Source organism: Chroicocephalus ridibundus, chromosome 16 (genome assembly GCF_963924245.1).
Source record: "Chroicocephalus ridibundus chromosome 16, bChrRid1.1, whole genome shotgun sequence".
Taxonomy (NCBI): domain Eukaryota; kingdom Metazoa; phylum Chordata; class Aves; order Charadriiformes; family Laridae; genus Chroicocephalus; species Chroicocephalus ridibundus.
The window spans coordinates 9726030-9743338 of NC_086299.1; the positions used below are offsets into that span (position 1 = coordinate 9726030).

A 17309-nucleotide genomic window follows, 5' to 3' on the forward strand; every position below is an offset into this window, starting at 1 on the left:
AAGGCCGGGATGAATACGATGAGGATGAAGATGGAGATGAGGAGGAATAGGGATGGATGAGGATGAAGATGAGCGTGGATGGGGATGGAGATGAGGATGGCCGGGACCCCTCACCCTCCAGCGCCTCCTTGGCCTGCAGCAGGCTCCGTCCCTCCGCCTCCAGCTGCTGGTTGCGGGTGTCGAGCTGGGCCAGCTGCTGCTGCAGCTGGAAGATGCTGCTCTCCAGCCCCTCCTTCTCCGACCTGCCGAAACACCGCCCGCCACGCTGCCCAAACCGCTGGGGATGGCGGAGGGCGGGGGAAGAGACACCCTCACACCCCCCCTCCAGCACCCACCTGAGCCCGGCCGCCTCCTGGGCCTGATCCTGGCCGTGGCGCTGGGCGGCGGCGAGCTGGACGGCCAGGCTGGCCCCCTCCTTGGCCAGTCCCTCGCGGGCCCGGCTGAGCCGCAGCAGCTCGTCCCGCAACCGCTCCTGCTCCCCCCGCGCCTGCGCCAGCGCCTCGCCCGCCGCGTTCTGCTCCTGCACCGCCTGGCGGGGCGCGGGGCGTCAGGCGGCCGCTTGCCCCATAGCGTCCTCCCAGTTGCCCCATGCATCCGCCGTGGTCCTCCCAGCAAGTCCATGCATCCTCCCAGTTACCCCATTCACCCTCCCCATCCCTCCCAGTCACCCTCTGCACCCTCCTAGTTGCCCCCTGCACCCTCCCCATCCCTTCCAGTTGCCCCATGCACCATCCCAGTCACCCCCTGCACCCTCCCCATCCCTCCCAGTTACCTCATTCAGCCTCCCCATCCCTCCCAGTCACCCTCTGCACCCTCCTAGTCACCCCCTGCACCCTCTCCATCCATCCCAGTTATCCCATTCACCTTCCATATACCTCCCAGTTACCTCATTCACCCTCCACATCCCTCCCAGTTGCCTTATGCAACCACTCCATCCCTCCCAGTCACACCTTGCACCCTCCTCATCCTTCCCAGTTACCCCCTGCACCCGCCTATCCCTCCCAGTTGCCCCCTGCATGATCCCGGTCACCCCCTGCACCCTCTCCATCCCTCCCAGTCACCCCCTGCACCCTCCCCAGTCACCCCTTGCACCCTCCTCATCCTTCCCAGTTACCCCCTGCACCTGCCCCATCCCTCCCAGTTGCCCCATGCATGATCCCAGTCACCCCCTGCACCCTCCCCACCCCTCCCAGTCGCCCCCTGCACCCTCCCCGTCCCTCCCAGTCGCCCCATATACCCTCCCCGTCCCTCCCAGTCGCCCCATATACCCTCCCCATCCCTCCCAGTCACCCCATACACCCTCCCCACCCCTCCCAGTTCCCCCCTGCACCCTCCCCGTCCCTCCCAGTTACCCTCTGCACCCTCTCCATCCCTTCCAGTTACCCTGGACACCCTGCCCATCCCTCCCAGTAACCCCATTCACCCTCCTAGTCGCCCCCTGCACCCTCCCCATCCCTCCCAGTTACCCCATTCACCCTCCCCATCCCTCCCAGTCACCCCTTGCACCCTCCTCATCCTTCCCAGTTACCCCATTCACCCTCCCCATCCATCCCGGTCCCCCCCTGCACCCTCTCCATCCCTCCCAGTCACCCCTTGCACCCTCCTCATCCTTCCCAGTTACCCCATTCACCCTCCCCATCCATCCCAGTCCCCCCCTGCACCCTCCCCATCCCTCCCAGTTACTCCATTCACCCTCCCCATCTCTCCCAGTCACCACTTGCACCCTCCTCATCCTTCCCAGTTACCCCCTGCACCCGCCCCATCCCTCCCAGTTGCCCCATGCGTGATCCCAGTCACCCCCTGCACCCGCCCCATCCCTCCCAGTCCCACCCTGTACCCTCCCCGTCCCTCCCAGTCCCCCCCTGCACCCTCCCCTCCCCTCCCAGCGCCCCCCTGCCGCTCGCCCCCCTCCCCGCCCCACCTGGCCCAGGTGCTGGCGCAGCCGGAGGTGCTGGCCCCGCAGTGCCCGCAGCTCGCCCCGCAGCCCCCGCCAGCCCTCCTCGGCCGCCCGGCGGGCCCGCTCCAGCCCCAGCCGTTCGGCCGCCCCGGCCCGCCGGCCCCGCTCCAGCCTCCCCCGCAGCGCCGCCAGCTCCCGGCCCAGCTCCCGGCTGCGGCTGCGGCCGCTCTCCCGCTCCTGCTGCAGCCGGGCCAGCCCCCGGGCCAGCTCCCGCCGCTCCCGGGCCAGCCCGGCCGCCAGCTCGCTGGTCCTGGCCAGCGCCTCCCGCAGCCGGGCCGCCTCCGCCGCCGCCGCCCGCTCGGCCGCCGCCCGCTCCCCGCAGCTGCTCTGAGCCTGGGGAGGGGGGGGGACAGCGCGGGTGGGGGCACCTGCTGCTTGGGGGGCACCCAGCGCATGGGGGGGACCTGCTGCATGGGGGCACCCAGGGAACGGAGGGCACCCAGGGCATGGGGGGGACCTGCTGCATGGGGGGCACCCAGGGCACGGGGGGGACCAAGGCATAGGGAGCACCCAGGGCATGGGGGGGACCTGCTGCATGGGGGGCACCCAGGGAACGGAGGGCACCCAGGGCATGGGGGGGGGCACCTGCTGCTTGGGGGGCACCCAGGGCACGGGGGGGACCATGGCATAGGGAGCACCCAGGGCATGGGGGGGACCTGCTGCATGGGGGCAACCAGGGAACGGAGGGCACCCAGGGCATGGGGGGGGGGCACCTGCTGCTTGGGGGGCACCCAGTGCATGGGGGGTGACCCAGGGCATGGAGGGGTACTAGTGCTTGAGGGGGACCTGCTGCTTGGGGGGCACCCAGGGCATGGGGGGGACCATGGCATAGGGAGCACCCAGGGCACGGGGGGGACTTGCTGCATGGGGGCACCCAGGGCACGGGGGGGACCATGGCATAGGGAGCACCCAGGGCATGGGGGGGACCTGCTGCATGGGGGCACCCAGGGCATGGGGGGCACCCAGGGCATGGGGGAGGCACCTGCTGCTTGGGGGGCATTCAGGGCATGGGGGGAAACCAGGGCACAGGGGGATCTTAGGCATGGGGGGGGCACCCAGTGCATGGGGGGTGACCCAGGGCATGGGGGGGTACCAGTGCTTGAGGGGGACCTGCTGCTTGGGGGGCACCCAGGGCATGGGGGGGACCACGGCATAGGGAGCACCCAGGGCATGGGGGGGACCTGCTGCATGGGGGCACCCAGGGCATGGGGGGGGGCACCTGCTGCTTGGGGGGCACCAAGGGTATGGGGGGGCACCTGCTGCATGGGGGGCACCCAGGGAACGGAGGGCACTCAGGGCACGGGGCGGGGGGGGGGGGGGCACCTGCGTCTTGGGGACACTCAGGCCATGGGGGGAAACCAGGGCACAGGGGGGACTTAGGGCATGGGGGGGGCACTTGCTGGATGGGGAGCACCCAGTGCATGGGGGGTGACCCAGGGCACGGGGGGGTACCAGTGCTTGAGGCGGACCTGCTGCTTCGAGGGCACCCAGGGCACGGGGGGCACCAAGGGTATGGGGGGGACCACGGCATAGGGAACACCCAGTGCATGGGGGGAACCTGCTGCTTGGGGGGCAACCAGGGCACGGGGGGCACCCAGGGCATGGGGGGGGCACCTAGTGCATGAGGGGGACCAGGGCATGTGGGGGGGGGGGGGGGAGGCGCAACCAGGACATGGTGGGCCAACCAGAGCATGGGGGGGCAACCAGAGCATGGGGGGCACCAAGGGCATGGGGGGGCACCCAGGGCATGGGGGGGACACCCAGGGCACGGGGGTTACCAGTGCTTTGGGGGAAGCCCAGTGCTTGGGGGGGCACCCAGTGCATAGCGGGGGGGGGGGGGATCTGCTGTTTGGGGGGTACCCAGTGCTTGGGGGGGGTACCAATACATGGGGGGGGGACGACCCAGTGCTCAGGGGGCACCCAGGGCACGGGGGGGGACACCCAGTGCTTGGGGGGCACCCGCTGCATGGGGGGGCACCCAGCGCATAGCCGGGGGGAACCTGCTGTTTGGGGGGTACCCAGTGCTTGGGGTGGGGGGGGGGGTACCAATACATGGCGGGGGGGGGACAACCCAGTGCTCAGGGGGCACCCAGCGCATGGGGGGTGGGGGGGTACCAGTACATGGCGGGGGCGGGGGGGACCTGCTGCTTGGGGGGCACCCAGCGCACAGGGGGCACCCAGTGCCTGGTGGGGGGGGCCGACCCAGTGCAGGGGGGGGGGGGGTGTCACCTGCTGCATGGTTGGGGGGGGGGGGGGGGACGACTTGGTGCAGGGGTTGCACCCGCCGCAGAGGGGGCTAAGCCTGATGGGGGTGGGTGTTGTTGCACCCACTGCACAGGGCTGCACCCGCTGCAGGGGGTCCCGGGGGGGGGAAAGTGGGGGTGTGGGGGTGTGTGTGTGTGGGGGGGGGGGTGGATGGGGGCACCCACCTTGCTGAGCGCCTCTGCCAGCGCCTCCCGCTCGCCCCTCGCCACCTCGGCCTCCATGGCCGCCCGCCTCAGCGCCTCCCGCGCCTCCAGCAGCTCCCGCTGCGCCCCGGCCCGCTGCGCCTCCAGCTCCTCCGCCTGCTGCTGGCTAACGGGGGGGGTGGTGGGGGGGGGGGGGAACGGGGAAGGAGGGGGGGGAAATGCAGCACCCACTCTTTTGCAGCACCCGCTTGGAGGCGGCAGGGCCTGCTGCACCCGCTTTTGGGGGTGGGGGGGAGGCCCTGAGGGGAGCCACTCGCGGGGGGGGTTGCAGCACCCGCTGAGATTTTGCGGCCCCCACTTGGAGTGGGGGGGGGGGTGTGTTCCAGCACCCCGCTGAAATTTTGCGGCACCCACAGGGTGGGGGGGTTGCAGCACCCAGTTTGGGGGTGGGAGGGAGGTGGCAGCACCCACATCGGTGGGGAGGGGGTTTCAGGGGACCATCCGGGGGGGGCTTCAGGGGCCCCCCCACTGAGATTTTGCAGCCCCCACTTGGAGGGGGGGGGTTCAAGCATCCACTTGGGGCAGGGGTTGCAGCACCCGCTTTTGAGGGGGGGGCCCTGAGGGGACCCACTCGCGGGGGGGTTGCAGCACCCGCTGAGATTTTGCGGCACCCACATCGCTGGGGAGGGGGCTTCAGGGGACCATCCTGGGGGGGCTTCGGGGGCCCCCCCACTGAGATTTTGCAGCCCCCACTTGGAGGGGGGGGGGTTCCAGCACCCACTATTTGCAGCACCCACTTGAGGCAGGGGTTGCAGCACCCACTTTTGGGGAGGGGGGGGGGCGCTTCAGGGGACCCACCTGGGGGGGTCGCAGCACCCGCTGAGATTTTGCGGCACCCACATCGGTGGGGAGGGGGCTTCAGGGGCCCCCCCACTGAGATTTTGCAGCCCCCACTTGATGGGGGGTTACAGCACCCACCTTGGGGGGGGTGGGTGGGGGTTCAGGGGACCCACTGGGATTTTGCAGCACCCGCTTTGGGGAGGGGGATGCTGCAGCACCCACTATCTCGCAGCACCCGCTGTCACGCAGCACCCCGGGGGGGGGGGGTGGCAGCCCCCCCCACCCTCCAGGTGTTGGTGTGTCGTGTTGTCCCCCCCCTCGCCCCCACCTGTGCTCCAGCTGCTGGCGGGCGTCCTCGGCGGCGCGGGTGGCCTCGTCCCGGGCGTCCTCCAGCCCCTCGCCCCGGCGCTGCAGCTGCGCCCGCTCCTGCTGCAGGGCACCCACCCGCTGCTGCTCCTCCGCCAGCGCCTCCTCCGCCCGCAGCCGCTCCCTGGCGGAGGGACAGGCGGCCGGCGGTGGGCAGGGGGACAGACAGGTGGACACAGACGGACAGAGGGACACAGGCGGGCGGACAGATGGACATGGGCGTGCGGACAGATGGACGGACGGACACAGGTAGGCAGATGGACACGGGTGGGCCAATGGACGGACAGGTGGACACGAACAGACGGATGGACATGGGTGAGCAGGCGGATGGACAGGCAGACATGGACGGACAGATGGACAAACAGGTGGACACGAACAGACAGACGGACGTGTGTAGGCCGGCGGATGGACAGATGGACACAGATGGACAGACGGACACAGGTTGGGTGGACAGATGGACATGGGCGTGCGGACGGATGGACGGACGGACGGACACAAGTAGGCAGATGGACACGGGTGGGCCGATGGACGGACAGGTGGACATGAACAGATGGATGGACATGGGTGAGCAGGCGGATGGACAGGCAGACATGGACGGACAGATGGACACTGGTGGGCAGATGGACAAACAGGTGGACACGAACAGACAGACGGACACGGGTGCACCGGCGGATGGACAGATGGACACAGATGGACAGACGGACACGGGTTGGGTGGACAGATGGACATGGGCGTGCAGAGGGATGGAGGCGGACACATGGACACGGGTGGGCAGACGGATGGACAGGTGGACACAGACAGATGGACGGACAGATGGACATGGGTGAGCAGACGGATGGACAGGTGGACACAGACGGACAGACAGACATGGGTGTGCAGATGGATGGACAGACAGGCAATGGGTGGGCAGACGGACATGGGTGAGCAGACGGATGGACAGGCAGACATGGACAGACACATGGACACGGGTGGGCAGATGGACAAACAGGTGGACACGAACAGACAGACGGACACGGGTAGGCAGGTGGATGGACAGATGGACACAGATGGACAGACGGACACGGGTTGGGTGGACAGATGGACATGGGCGTGCAGAGGGATGGAGGCGGACACGTGGACACGGGTGGGCAGACGGATGGTCAGGTGGACACAGACAGACAGATGGACACGGGCGGGCAGATGGATGGACAGGTGGACACAGACAGACAGATGGACACAGGTGGGCAGGTGGATGGACAGATGGACATGGGCGAGCAGACGAATGGACAGGTGGACACAGATGGACAGATGGACACAGGTGGGCAGATGGATGGACAGACACACGGGTGAGCAGACGGATGGACAGGTGGACACGGACAGATGGACATGGGTGTGCAGATGGACAGATGGACATGGGTGGGCAGACAGATGGACAGATGGACACAGATGGACAGACGGACACGTGTGGGCGGACAGATGGACATGGGCATGCAGGTGGATGGAGGCGGACACGTGGACACGGGTGGGCAGACGGATGGACAGGTGGACACAGACAGATGGACACAGGTGTGCAGATGGACGGACAGATGGACATGGGTGAGCAGACGGATGGACAGGTGGACACAGACGGACAGACAGACATGGGTGTGCAGATGGATGGACAGACAGGCAATGGGTGGGCAGACGGACATGGGTGAGCAGACGGATGGACAGGCAGACATGGACAGACACATGGACACGGGTGGGCAGATGGACAAACAGGTGGACACGAACAGACAGATGGACATGGGTGGGCAGGCTGATGGACAGATGGACATGGGTGGACAGACAGACACGGGTTGGGTGGACAGATGGACATGGGCGTGCAGAGGGATGGAGGTGGACACGTGGACACGGGTGGGCAGACGGATGGACAGGTGGACACAGACAGATGGACACAGGTGGGCAGATGGATGGACAGATGGACATGGGTGGGCAGGCTGATGGACAGATGGACATGGGTGGACAGACAGACACGGGTTGGGTGGGCAGATGGACATGGGCGTGCAGAGGGATGGAGGTGGACACGTGGACACGGGTGGGCAGACGGATGGACAGGTGGACACAGACAGATGGACACAGGTGGGCAGATGGATGGACAGATGGACATGGGTGGGCAGACGGATGGACAGATGGACACAGATGGACAGATGGACGGACAGACACACGGGTGAGCAGACGGATGGACAGGTGGACACGGACAGATGGACATGGGTGTGCAGACAGATGGACAGGTGGACACAGATGGACACGGGTTGGGCGGACAGATGGACATGGGCGTGCAGATGGATGGACGTGGACATGTGGACATGGGTGGGCAGATGGACGGACAGGTGGACACAGACAGATGGACAGAGGTGTGCAGATGGACAGATGGACATGGGTGGGCAGACGGATGGACAGGTGAACGCAGACGGACAGACAGACATGGGTGTGCAGATGGATGGACAGACAGACAACGGGTAGGCAGACGGACATGGGTGAGCAGACGGATGGACAGGCAGACACATGGACACAGGTGGGCAGGCGGACGGACAGACGGACACAGACAGATGGACATGGGTGGGCAGATGGATGGACAGACAGACATGGACAGCCACATGGACACGGGTGGGCAGGCGGACGGACAGGCGGACACAGACAGACAGATGGACACGGGTGGGCAGATGGACACACAGATGGATGTGCAGGGACACAGAGGGACAGACGGACACACAAGGACGCAGAGGGACAGACGGACAGATGCACACAAGGCTGCAGAGGGACCAACGCGGGGATGCAGAGGGACAGACGGACACACGAGGACACAGAGGGACAGACAGACGCAAGCACAGGGACAGCAACAGAGGGATGGATGGAGTTTGGGACAGACGGACGGAGCTTGGGACACAGGGATGGAGCTCGGGACAGATGGACAGAGCTCAGGAGAGACAGACGGACCTCGGGACAGATGGACAGAGCTTGGGACAGACGGACAGAGCTCGGGACACATGGAGGTCAGGACAGATGGACGGAGCTCGGGACACATAGATGAAGCTCGGGACAGACGGACGGAGCTCGGGACAGACGGACGAACGGACCTCGGGACAGACGGACAGAGCTTGGGACAGATGGACGGAGCTTGGGACAGACGGACGGAGCTCAGGACACACGGACAGAGCTCGGGAAAGACGGACGAATGGACCTCGGGACAGATGGACAGAGCTTGGGACAGACGGACGGAGCTCGGGACACACGGACAGAGCTCAGGACACACGGACAGAGCTCGGGACAGACGGACGAACGGACCTCGGGACAGACGGACAGAGCTTGGGACAGACGGACGGAGCTCGGGACACACGGACAGAGCTCAGGACACACGGACAGAGCTCGGGAAAGACGGACGAATGGACCTCGGGACAGATGGACAGAGCTTGGGACAGACGGACGGAGCTCGGGACACACGGACAGAGCTCAGGACACACGGACGGAGCTCAGGAAAGACGGACGAACGGACCTCGGGACAGATGGACAGAGCTTGGGACAGACGGACGGAGCTCGGGACAGACGGACGGAGCTTGGGACACATGGAGCTCAGGACAGACGGACGGAGCTCGGGGCAGACGGACGGCCAGCGGGTACCTGCGCAGGACCTCAGCCTCTGCCCGCAGCCGGGCCGCCTCTCGCAGGGCCTCGTCCTGCGCCCGCCGGCAGCCCCCGGCCTCGGCGCTGAGCTGCTCCAGCCGCTGCTCCAGGGTCCCCAGCCGCTGCTCGCTGTCCCCCAGCGCCCGCCGCAGGCCCCCCGCCGCCTCCCGGCTGGCCTCCGCCTGGCCACGGGCCTCCTGGGAGGATGCGGGGGGACACACGCACATAAAAAGGGGGGGTCAGCCTTCATCATCCTCATCCTCACCTCCCCCAAACCATCCCCCCCCCTCCCCCCCCGGAGCTCACCTGCAGCTGGAGGTGGCGGCGGCGCAGGGCGGCGTGCACGGCGGCGGCGGCGGCGCTGGGGGAGAGGCCGCGGCCAGGGGACGCGGGGGGACACGGCGGGGGCTCCAGGGGGGGCGGCGGCGGCTGCTCGGGGTCGTCTGCCAGCACCGCCTGGGAGGGGAGACCCCCGTCACCCAGGGGAAACTGAGGCAGGGAGGGGGGAAACTGAGGCAGAGGAGGGGGGAAACTGAGGAATCAGGGGGAAACTGAGGAAGCAGGGGGGGAAACTGAGGAAGCAGGGGGGGAAACTGAGGCAGAGGAGGGGGGAAACTGAGGAAGGAGGGGGAAACTGAGGCAGAGGAGGGGGGAAACTGAGGAAGGAGGGGGAAATTGAGGCAGGGAGGGGGGAAACTGAGGAAGGAGGGGAAAACTGAGGCAGAGGAAGGGGAAACCGGGGCAGGGAGGGGGGAAACTGAGGCAGAGGGGGGGGAAACTGAGGAAGGAGGGGGGAAACTGAGGAAGGAGGGGGAAATTGAGGCAGAGGGGGGAACTGAGGCGGGGAGGGGGAAACTGAGGAAAGGGGGGAAACTGAGGAAGGGAGGAGGGAAACTGAGGAAAGGGGGGGAAACAGGCAAGAGGGGGAAACTGAGGAAGGGGAGGCAAAACTTAGGCAGTGGAGGGGAAACTGAGGCTGGGAAAAGGGGAAACTGAGGCGGGGAAAGGGGACCCCCCGGCTGCAGGGTTCGGAGGGGCAGTGGGGAGCCCCCAGCACCTGGGTGACATCCTGCAGCGTCTGCCGGAGCAGCTCCACCTCGGCGCGCAGAGCCTCCACCTCCGCCGGCGACGGCTCCTGGGCGCGCGAGGCCTCCTGCGGAGCCCAGCGGTGCGGCGTCAGGCCACGGCCGGCATGCGCCGCGTCCCGCCACGCATACTGCATCGCACCCCGGCATGCACCGCGCTCCGCCATGCGTCCTGCATCACACCCCGGCATGCACCACGTCCCGCCATGCATCCTGCATCGCACCTCAGCATGCACCACCATGCATCCTGCATCACGCCTTGGCATGCACTGCATCCCACCACGCACCCTGCATCGCACCTCGGCGTGCACTGGATCCCGCCGTGCGTCCTGCATCATGCCTCGGCGTGCACCTTGCCCCGCCATGCACCCTGCATTGCACCTCACCGTGCACCGCCGTGCATCCTGCATCGTGCCTTGGCACGCACCGCGCCCTGCCCTGCATCCTGCATCACGCCTCAGCATGCATCATGCCCTGCCACGCGCCCTGCATCGCACCTCGGCATGTACCGCACCCGCCATGCATGCTGCATCGTGCCTCAGCATGCACCGCCATGCATCCTGCATCGCGCCTTGGCATGCACCGCGCCCCGCCACACGTCCTGCATCGCACCTCGGCATGCATCGCACCCTGCTGCCTGGGGGTTGCGCCTGCTGCATGTGGGGTACCCAGGCTGCAAGGGGCTGCACCCGCTGCATGAGCTGAGCCTCTTGCATAGGGCATCAGGCATGACGCTCTGGCATGCATCACACCCCGGCATGCATCATGCAACGCACCCCGGTGCGCGTCGCACCCTGGCACGCACTGCACATTGCACCCTGGCATGCATCGTGCATCGCGCTCCAGCGTGCACCATGCCTTGCAACGCACTGCATGTGCAGAGTTTGGCATGCGTCGTGCCCTGGTGTGCGTCACACCCTGGTGTGCGCAGCACCACGGCGTGCAGCATCCATCGCACCCTGGTGCGCAGCCCAGCCCAGCATGCACCGTGCACGGCGCCCCAGCGTGCATCGCGGCTCAGCACGCATCATGCACTGTGCTCCTGCACGCATCGCGCCCTGCTGTGCCTCGTACGCCACGCTCTAGCACGCATCCTGCCCCGCTGGGCATCGCAGCCCCGGCGTTGGTGCGCATCACGCCCCGGTGTGCATCACGCACTGCACCCTGGCACACATCCTGCCCCAGCGGGCATCGTGCGTTGCAGCTTGGCATGCACGCTACCCAGGTATGCGTTGTGCATCGTGCCTCAGCCTGCATCCCGGCTTGGCACGCATCCTGCCCTGGCATGCGGCACGCATTCTGACCCAGCCTGCATCCCGGCTTGGCATGCATCATGCCTCAGCATGCAGCGTGCATCGTGCCTCAGCATGCATCGTAGCTTGGCATGCATCTTGCCCTGGCATGCAGCACGCATCCCGACCCAGCCTGCATCCCGGCTTGGCATGCATCATGCCTCAGCATGCAGCGTGCATCGTGCCTCAGCATGCATCACGGCTTGGCATGCATCATGCCTCAGCATGCATCGTAGCTTGGCACGCATCCTGCCCTGGCATGCAGCACGCATCCCGCCCCAGCCTGCATCCCTGCACCCCCCGCCTCATCCCATCCCGGGACTCAGGGTGCCCCGCGCTCACCAGGTTTCGCAGCTGCAGGGTCAGCGCCTCCACCGCCCGCTCCTTCTCCCCATCCTCAGCCCGCAGGCGCTCCATGGCCGCCGCCAGCTCTGCCAGCCTGCGGCAAAGACACCGGGCAGCAGCGCAGCCCACCCTGCACCTATCCCCTGGGATCCCCTCACCCCCCCCCCCAGAAAAAAAACAAACAAAAAACCCCACCCCCGCCGGGTACCTGGCGTTGAGAGCGGCTTTCTCCAGGTCGGCGTCCCGCGCCCGCGCCTCCAGCTGCTGCTCCAGCTGCGCCAGCCGCATGGCCTGCTTCTCCCGCGCTGCACCCGCCTGGCTCTCGGCCACCCGCAGGTTGGCAGCCAGGTGGAGGCAGGCGGCGTGGGCAGCCCTGCCCGCCCGCGACGCCTCGTGCCTCAGCTCCGCCAGGTCCCTGCGGCGGGACGCGCAGGATGATCGGACTCGGTCACCTCCGCTCCCCGGGGGAACCCCTCCCTGGGACCCTCCTGACCTCTCGGTGGTGGCTTTCATCTCCCCGAAGTGACGCCTGAAGGCCACCACCTGCCTCCAGAGGGTCAGGAGCCGGCTGTGCTCGTTGCTGAAGTAGGCGTTGAAGGACTGCCCGCCGGACGGGGCCGTGTCGGTGCCCACCCGGCGCCCACCGGCTGCCCAGGTCCCTTCCCCGTTGCGGCCACCTCTGCCTTGCAGCCCCCCCGCCAGCATCCCCATCTCCCCCAGCCCTCTCCCTTTGGTCCCTAAACCTCCACGCAACAACCCCCCCACGTCGGCACCCATCACCCCCCACGGGTCTCCCCAGCCAGCAGCCCCCCACCCCAATTCTCTTCCACCCTGCACGGAGAGGGATGGGGGATGCATCCCTTGCATCGCTCTCCCATCACGTGCCGCCTCCCCAAATCCTTCCCCAGGCAACATGCCCCATGGCCCTGCATCCCTCCCTGGTGGCCCTGCATCCCTCCGCATGCCACATCCCTCTGCCTCACATCGCCCTCCCATCACATGCCACATCCCCTGCACCCCAAATTCTTCGTGTAACATCCCCCAGGGCTCCGCATCCCTCCCCGTGATCCTTCATCCCTCCCCACATCCCTTTCTGTGCCGCATTCCCGCATCCCTCTACTTGCATCGCCCTCCCATCACGTGCTGCACCCCCTGCACTGCCAAATTCTTCTCCGTGCAACATCCCCCATGGCCCTGCATCCTTCCTGGAGGCCCTGCATCCCTCCCACGGGTCCTTCATCCCTTTCCATGCCACATCCCTGCATCCCTCTACCTTCCATCACCGTCCCATCACGTGCTGCACCCCCTGCACCTCCAAATTCTTCTCCGTGCAACATCCCCCATGGCCCTGCATCCCTCCTGGTGGCCCCGCATCCCTCCCCGTGATCCTTCATCCCTCCCCGCATCCCTTTCTGCACCGCATCCCCGCTTCCCTCTACTTGCATCGCCCTCCCATCACGTGCTGCATCCCCCCTGCACCCCCAAATTCTTCTCCATGCGACATCTCCCATGGCCCATGTCCCTCCTGGCGGCCCTGCATCCCTCCCAGGGGTCCTTCATCCCTTTCCATGCCACATCCACACATCCCTCTGCCTTATGTCGCCCTCCCATCACGTGCTGCACCCCCTGCACCCCCAAGTTCTTCTCCGTGCAACATCCCCCATGGCCCTGCATCCCTCCTGGTGGCCCCGCATCCCTCCCCGTGATCCTTCATCCCTCCCCACAGCCCTTTCCATGCCACATCCCTGCATCCCTCTGCCTCGCATCCCTCTCCCCGCCACCCTCCCATCCTGCTCCCTGCTGCGTCCCCGAGCATCCCCCTGGCCCTGCATCCCCGGGACCCCCCCCAAACCTCCTCCTCGCGCCTCCACTCGGCCTCCCGCTGCTCCAGCTCGTCCCGCGCCCGCGCCCAGTCGGCCGTCAGCTTGCGGATGTCCTCGCTCAGCGCCGCGTTGGCCACGTTGGCTTGTTCCAGCTGCTCCCGCAGCATGGAGTTCACCTGCACCAGGCTGCTGCTCCTGGGATGGCGGGGGGGAGTCACGCACAGCCGCAGCATCACCCCATGGGGGCGGGGGGGGGGGGGGGGGGGTCCCGCAGCTCTCCGGGGATCCCCCCTTTTACCTCTGCTGCTCCTCCTCCAGCCGGATCAGGGCGTTCTCCAGCTCGTTGCTGCTCTCCTCCTCCGGCTGCGAGCTGCTCGCATCCAGCTGGCTCTGCGGGGACATCGGCCCGCTCATTGTCACCCCAGTTTGGGGATGGGGGGAGGATTTGGGACAGGGGGACCCTCCCCCGAAACCATCGCTCACCGTCAGCCTCTCCTGCTCCAGCTCCGTCGCCTTCTCCAGCAGCTGCTGCTCCACTTCGCCGCATTTCTTCTTGTACTGCAACACCTGGGCGGAGGGGACGGGGGGGGTGACGCTGCAAAGCTGGGGCAGGGGGGGTGGTGTCCCCAAAATGTCCCCGTGTCCCTCGGGAAGGATTTACCTTGGCTTGGAGCTTCTGCACCAGCTGGGCTTGCCGCTGCTGGCCCTCCTGGTACGCCTGCAGCTTGCGCTTGTAGGCGGCTTGTTCCTCCTCCAGCAGCCGCCGCAGCTCGATGTTGTGCTGGGCCAGGCTCCGGCTCTCCGCTGTCTCCCCCTCGCCCGTCTCCAGCCGCAGGGTTTGCTCCAGCTGAGATGGGATGCGGGAGATGCCAGGGATACCCCCATCCACCAAACCGGGATGCTAAAGCCTCCCCCTCCTTCCTTCCCCCAGCACCCACCGACTTCGCTCGGGACGCCCCGGCCCTGGCTCAGTGGCGGCGATTCCCCTTGGGCTATTTTCCTGATATTTGCTTTTTTTTTTTTTTTTTTTTTTTTTTTTTTTTTTGCAAATAACCAGGCACGAACAGAGGGGCTGCCCCCCGCCGAAAAAGCCCCTTGGTTCGTGTCCCCCCCCGCCAGGAGCCACGTTCAGCATCTGGCCGCTGCCCAAAGCCCTGTTTAATTCCCCCGTTGCCGTGGCGAAGGGATGCAAAGGCGAGGGATGCCGATGCTTCCTGAAAAGCAGCGGGATAAATAAAATAGGGATGGGGGGAGGGATGCTTTGTGCATCCCGCAGGACAAGCCCCGACAAGCCAGGACGGGTCCGGACAAGTCGGATGCACGGCACCGAAATTCCCATCACCGGGACGCCGCGGCATCTCCCCCTCCGAGCGCGGGGAACGCCAAGGTTGCAGCTTCCCACCGCCTTGATTTAGGGGTTAAAACGGGGGAGTTTGGGGTTAAGCCAGGGGGTGACTTTACCCGCTCGCTGATGGCGTTGTACTTGATGGCCAACTCATCGCGCTCGGCCCGGCTCTGAGCCAGCAAGTCCTCCACGCGCGACAGCTCCTGCTGCAGGATGCGGTTCTCCTCCTGGAGGGACAGCAACGAGGACATGGCCCCCGCGACGGCCGCTGCGGGACGGGGACGGGGCTCAGGACGCCTCCCGGGATCGGGATCCGGCTCCGGGGATGGAGCCAAGATGCCCTTTGTTCTTGAGCTGGGCCTTCCCCACGTGCTCGGCCGAGGCAACAAAAAGCACTTTTCTTTCCCCCAAAATGCAAAGGCTTGGCCCCGCGCCAGCCCGACACACTCAACGCAGTGCAGTTTGCAACGGCAAATCGGCCGCCGATCCGCGCCTGCGGTTGCAAAAAACCACGGCGAGCGCGCGTTTGGAAGGGCAAGACCGCGGCAGGCTTGCGGTTGCGATCGCGAGAGCGCTGGCGATTCGCCGCTGCCGTCACAAAACCGCCGCAGATTTGCCGTTGCCATCGCCAAGAGCGCCGCAGATTTGCGCCTGCGATGGCAAAACCGCCGCAAATTTGCGGGTGCGATGGCAAGACGGCTACAGAAGCGCGTTCGCGCTTGCAAGACCGCAGCGGATTCATAGCTGCAATCACGAAACTGCCGCGAATTTGCAGTCGCCACCACAAAACAGCCGAAAATCTCCGTTTCTGACCTCGAAGCCGCTGCAGATTTGCAGTCACAGTCGCAAACCCGCTGCGGATTTACAGCTGCAACCGCAAAACTGCGTCAGGTTTGCAGTTTTGATCCTAACACTGATGCAAATTTGTGTTTCTGATCGTGAAACGGCGGCAGATTCGCAGTTGCAATGACAAAACCGCCGCAGGTTTGCGCTTGGGATCGCAAACCCGCCGCAGATTCACAGCCGCTGTCACAGAACCGCTGCAGATCTACAGCTGCAGTCGCAAAACTGCCGCAAATTTGCGGTTATCGGCATTAAACTGCTCCAAATTTGCATTTGGGATCATGAAACTGCTGGAGACTTGCGTTGGCAATCACAAAACTGCCACAAATTTGCGGTTATCAGCATTGAACCGCTGCGAATTTGTGTCTCTGATCACAAACCCGCGGCGGATTCAGAGTGGCAAGTCACAAAACTGCTGCGGATTTACAGCTGCAACCGCAAAACCGCTTCGGGTTTGCAATTTTGATCGTAAAACTGCTGCGACTTCGTGTTTCTGGTCGCGAAATCGCTGCAGGCTTGCCTTTGCAATCACAAAACCGCTGCGGATTTGCAGCCGCAGGCACAAAAGCGCCGCGGATTTATAGCTGCAATCACAAAACTGCCTCAAATTTGCCGTTACGATCATTGAACTGCTGCAAATTTGCGTTTCTGACCACGGAAACCGCTGCCGATTTGCGTTCGCGGTCGCAAAACCGCTGCAGATGTACGGCCGCAATCGCAAAACCGCTGCAAATTTGCAACTCCGGTCATAAAACTGCTGCAGATTTGCGTTTCCTATCCCGAAACCGCTGCAAATTTGCCGTCGCAAGCGCAAAACCTCTGCGGGTTCATGGCTCCTGTCACGAACCCGCTGCAGATTCGTAGCTGCCCGCACAAAACTGCCGCAGATTTGCAGCTACGATCGTGAAAGCGCTGCGAATTTGTGTTTCCGATTGCGAAACGGCTGCAGACTTGCATTTGCAACCCCCAAACCCCTGCAGATTTATAGCCGCAACCGCAAAACTGCCGCAAATTTGCAGTTATCGTCATAAAAGCGCTGCGGATTTGTGTTTCTGCTCGCGAAACCGCTGCAGGCTCCCAGCCGCGACCGTGAAACTGCTGCAAATTTGCAGGTTGGATCGTAAAACTGCTGCAGAGTTGCGCTTCTGATGGCAAAACAGCTGCAGGTTTTGCACTTACGGTCGTTAAACCCCCGCAGATTTGTCCTTGCGATCACGCAACCGCCGCAAATTTGCCGCCGCGGTCGCAAAACCTCCGCGGGTCCGGAGCCGCTATCGCGAAACTGCCGCAGATTTGCAGCTGCAATTGCCAAACCGCCGCCAAATTCGCCGTCGCGATCATCGAACCGCTGCAAATTTGCGTT

At 65.6% G+C, this 17309-nt stretch overlaps 1 protein-coding gene across 11 annotated transcripts in view; it reads right to left on the bottom strand.

Moving 5' to 3' along the window:
- Positions 1 to 17309, bottom strand: part of CROCC (ciliary rootlet coiled-coil, rootletin) — a 36975-nt gene that overhangs the window by 17767 nt on the left and 1899 nt on the right. For 6 of the 11 annotated variants that reach the window (XM_063353668.1, XM_063353660.1, XM_063353659.1 and 3 more), the window contains exons 3-18: positions 15220 to 15330; positions 14420 to 14605; positions 14242 to 14325; positions 14057 to 14148; positions 13788 to 13953; positions 12429 to 12535; positions 12144 to 12350; positions 11933 to 12029; positions 10271 to 10366; positions 9520 to 9669; positions 9211 to 9410; positions 5534 to 5695; positions 4387 to 4531; positions 1922 to 2290; positions 336 to 529; positions 115 to 242 (exon numbers count right to left, since the gene is read on the bottom strand). In XM_063353668.1, the coding sequence (XP_063209738.1) occupies positions 115 to 242; positions 336 to 529; positions 1922 to 2290; positions 4387 to 4531; positions 5534 to 5695; positions 9211 to 9410; positions 9520 to 9669; positions 10271 to 10366; positions 11933 to 12029; positions 12144 to 12350; positions 12429 to 12535; positions 13788 to 13953; positions 14057 to 14148; positions 14242 to 14325; positions 14420 to 14605; positions 15220 to 15330 (2494 nt within the window). Of the gene's footprint in view, positions 1 to 114; positions 243 to 335; positions 530 to 1921; positions 2291 to 4386; positions 4532 to 5533; positions 5696 to 9210; positions 9411 to 9519; positions 9670 to 10270; positions 10367 to 11932; positions 12030 to 12143; positions 12351 to 12428; positions 12536 to 13787; positions 13954 to 14056; positions 14149 to 14241; positions 14326 to 14419; positions 14606 to 15219; positions 15372 to 17125; positions 17210 to 17309 lie in introns of those variants that run through there. The other 5 variants (XM_063353663.1, XM_063353667.1, XM_063353666.1 and 2 more) reach the window with 2 other exon arrangements.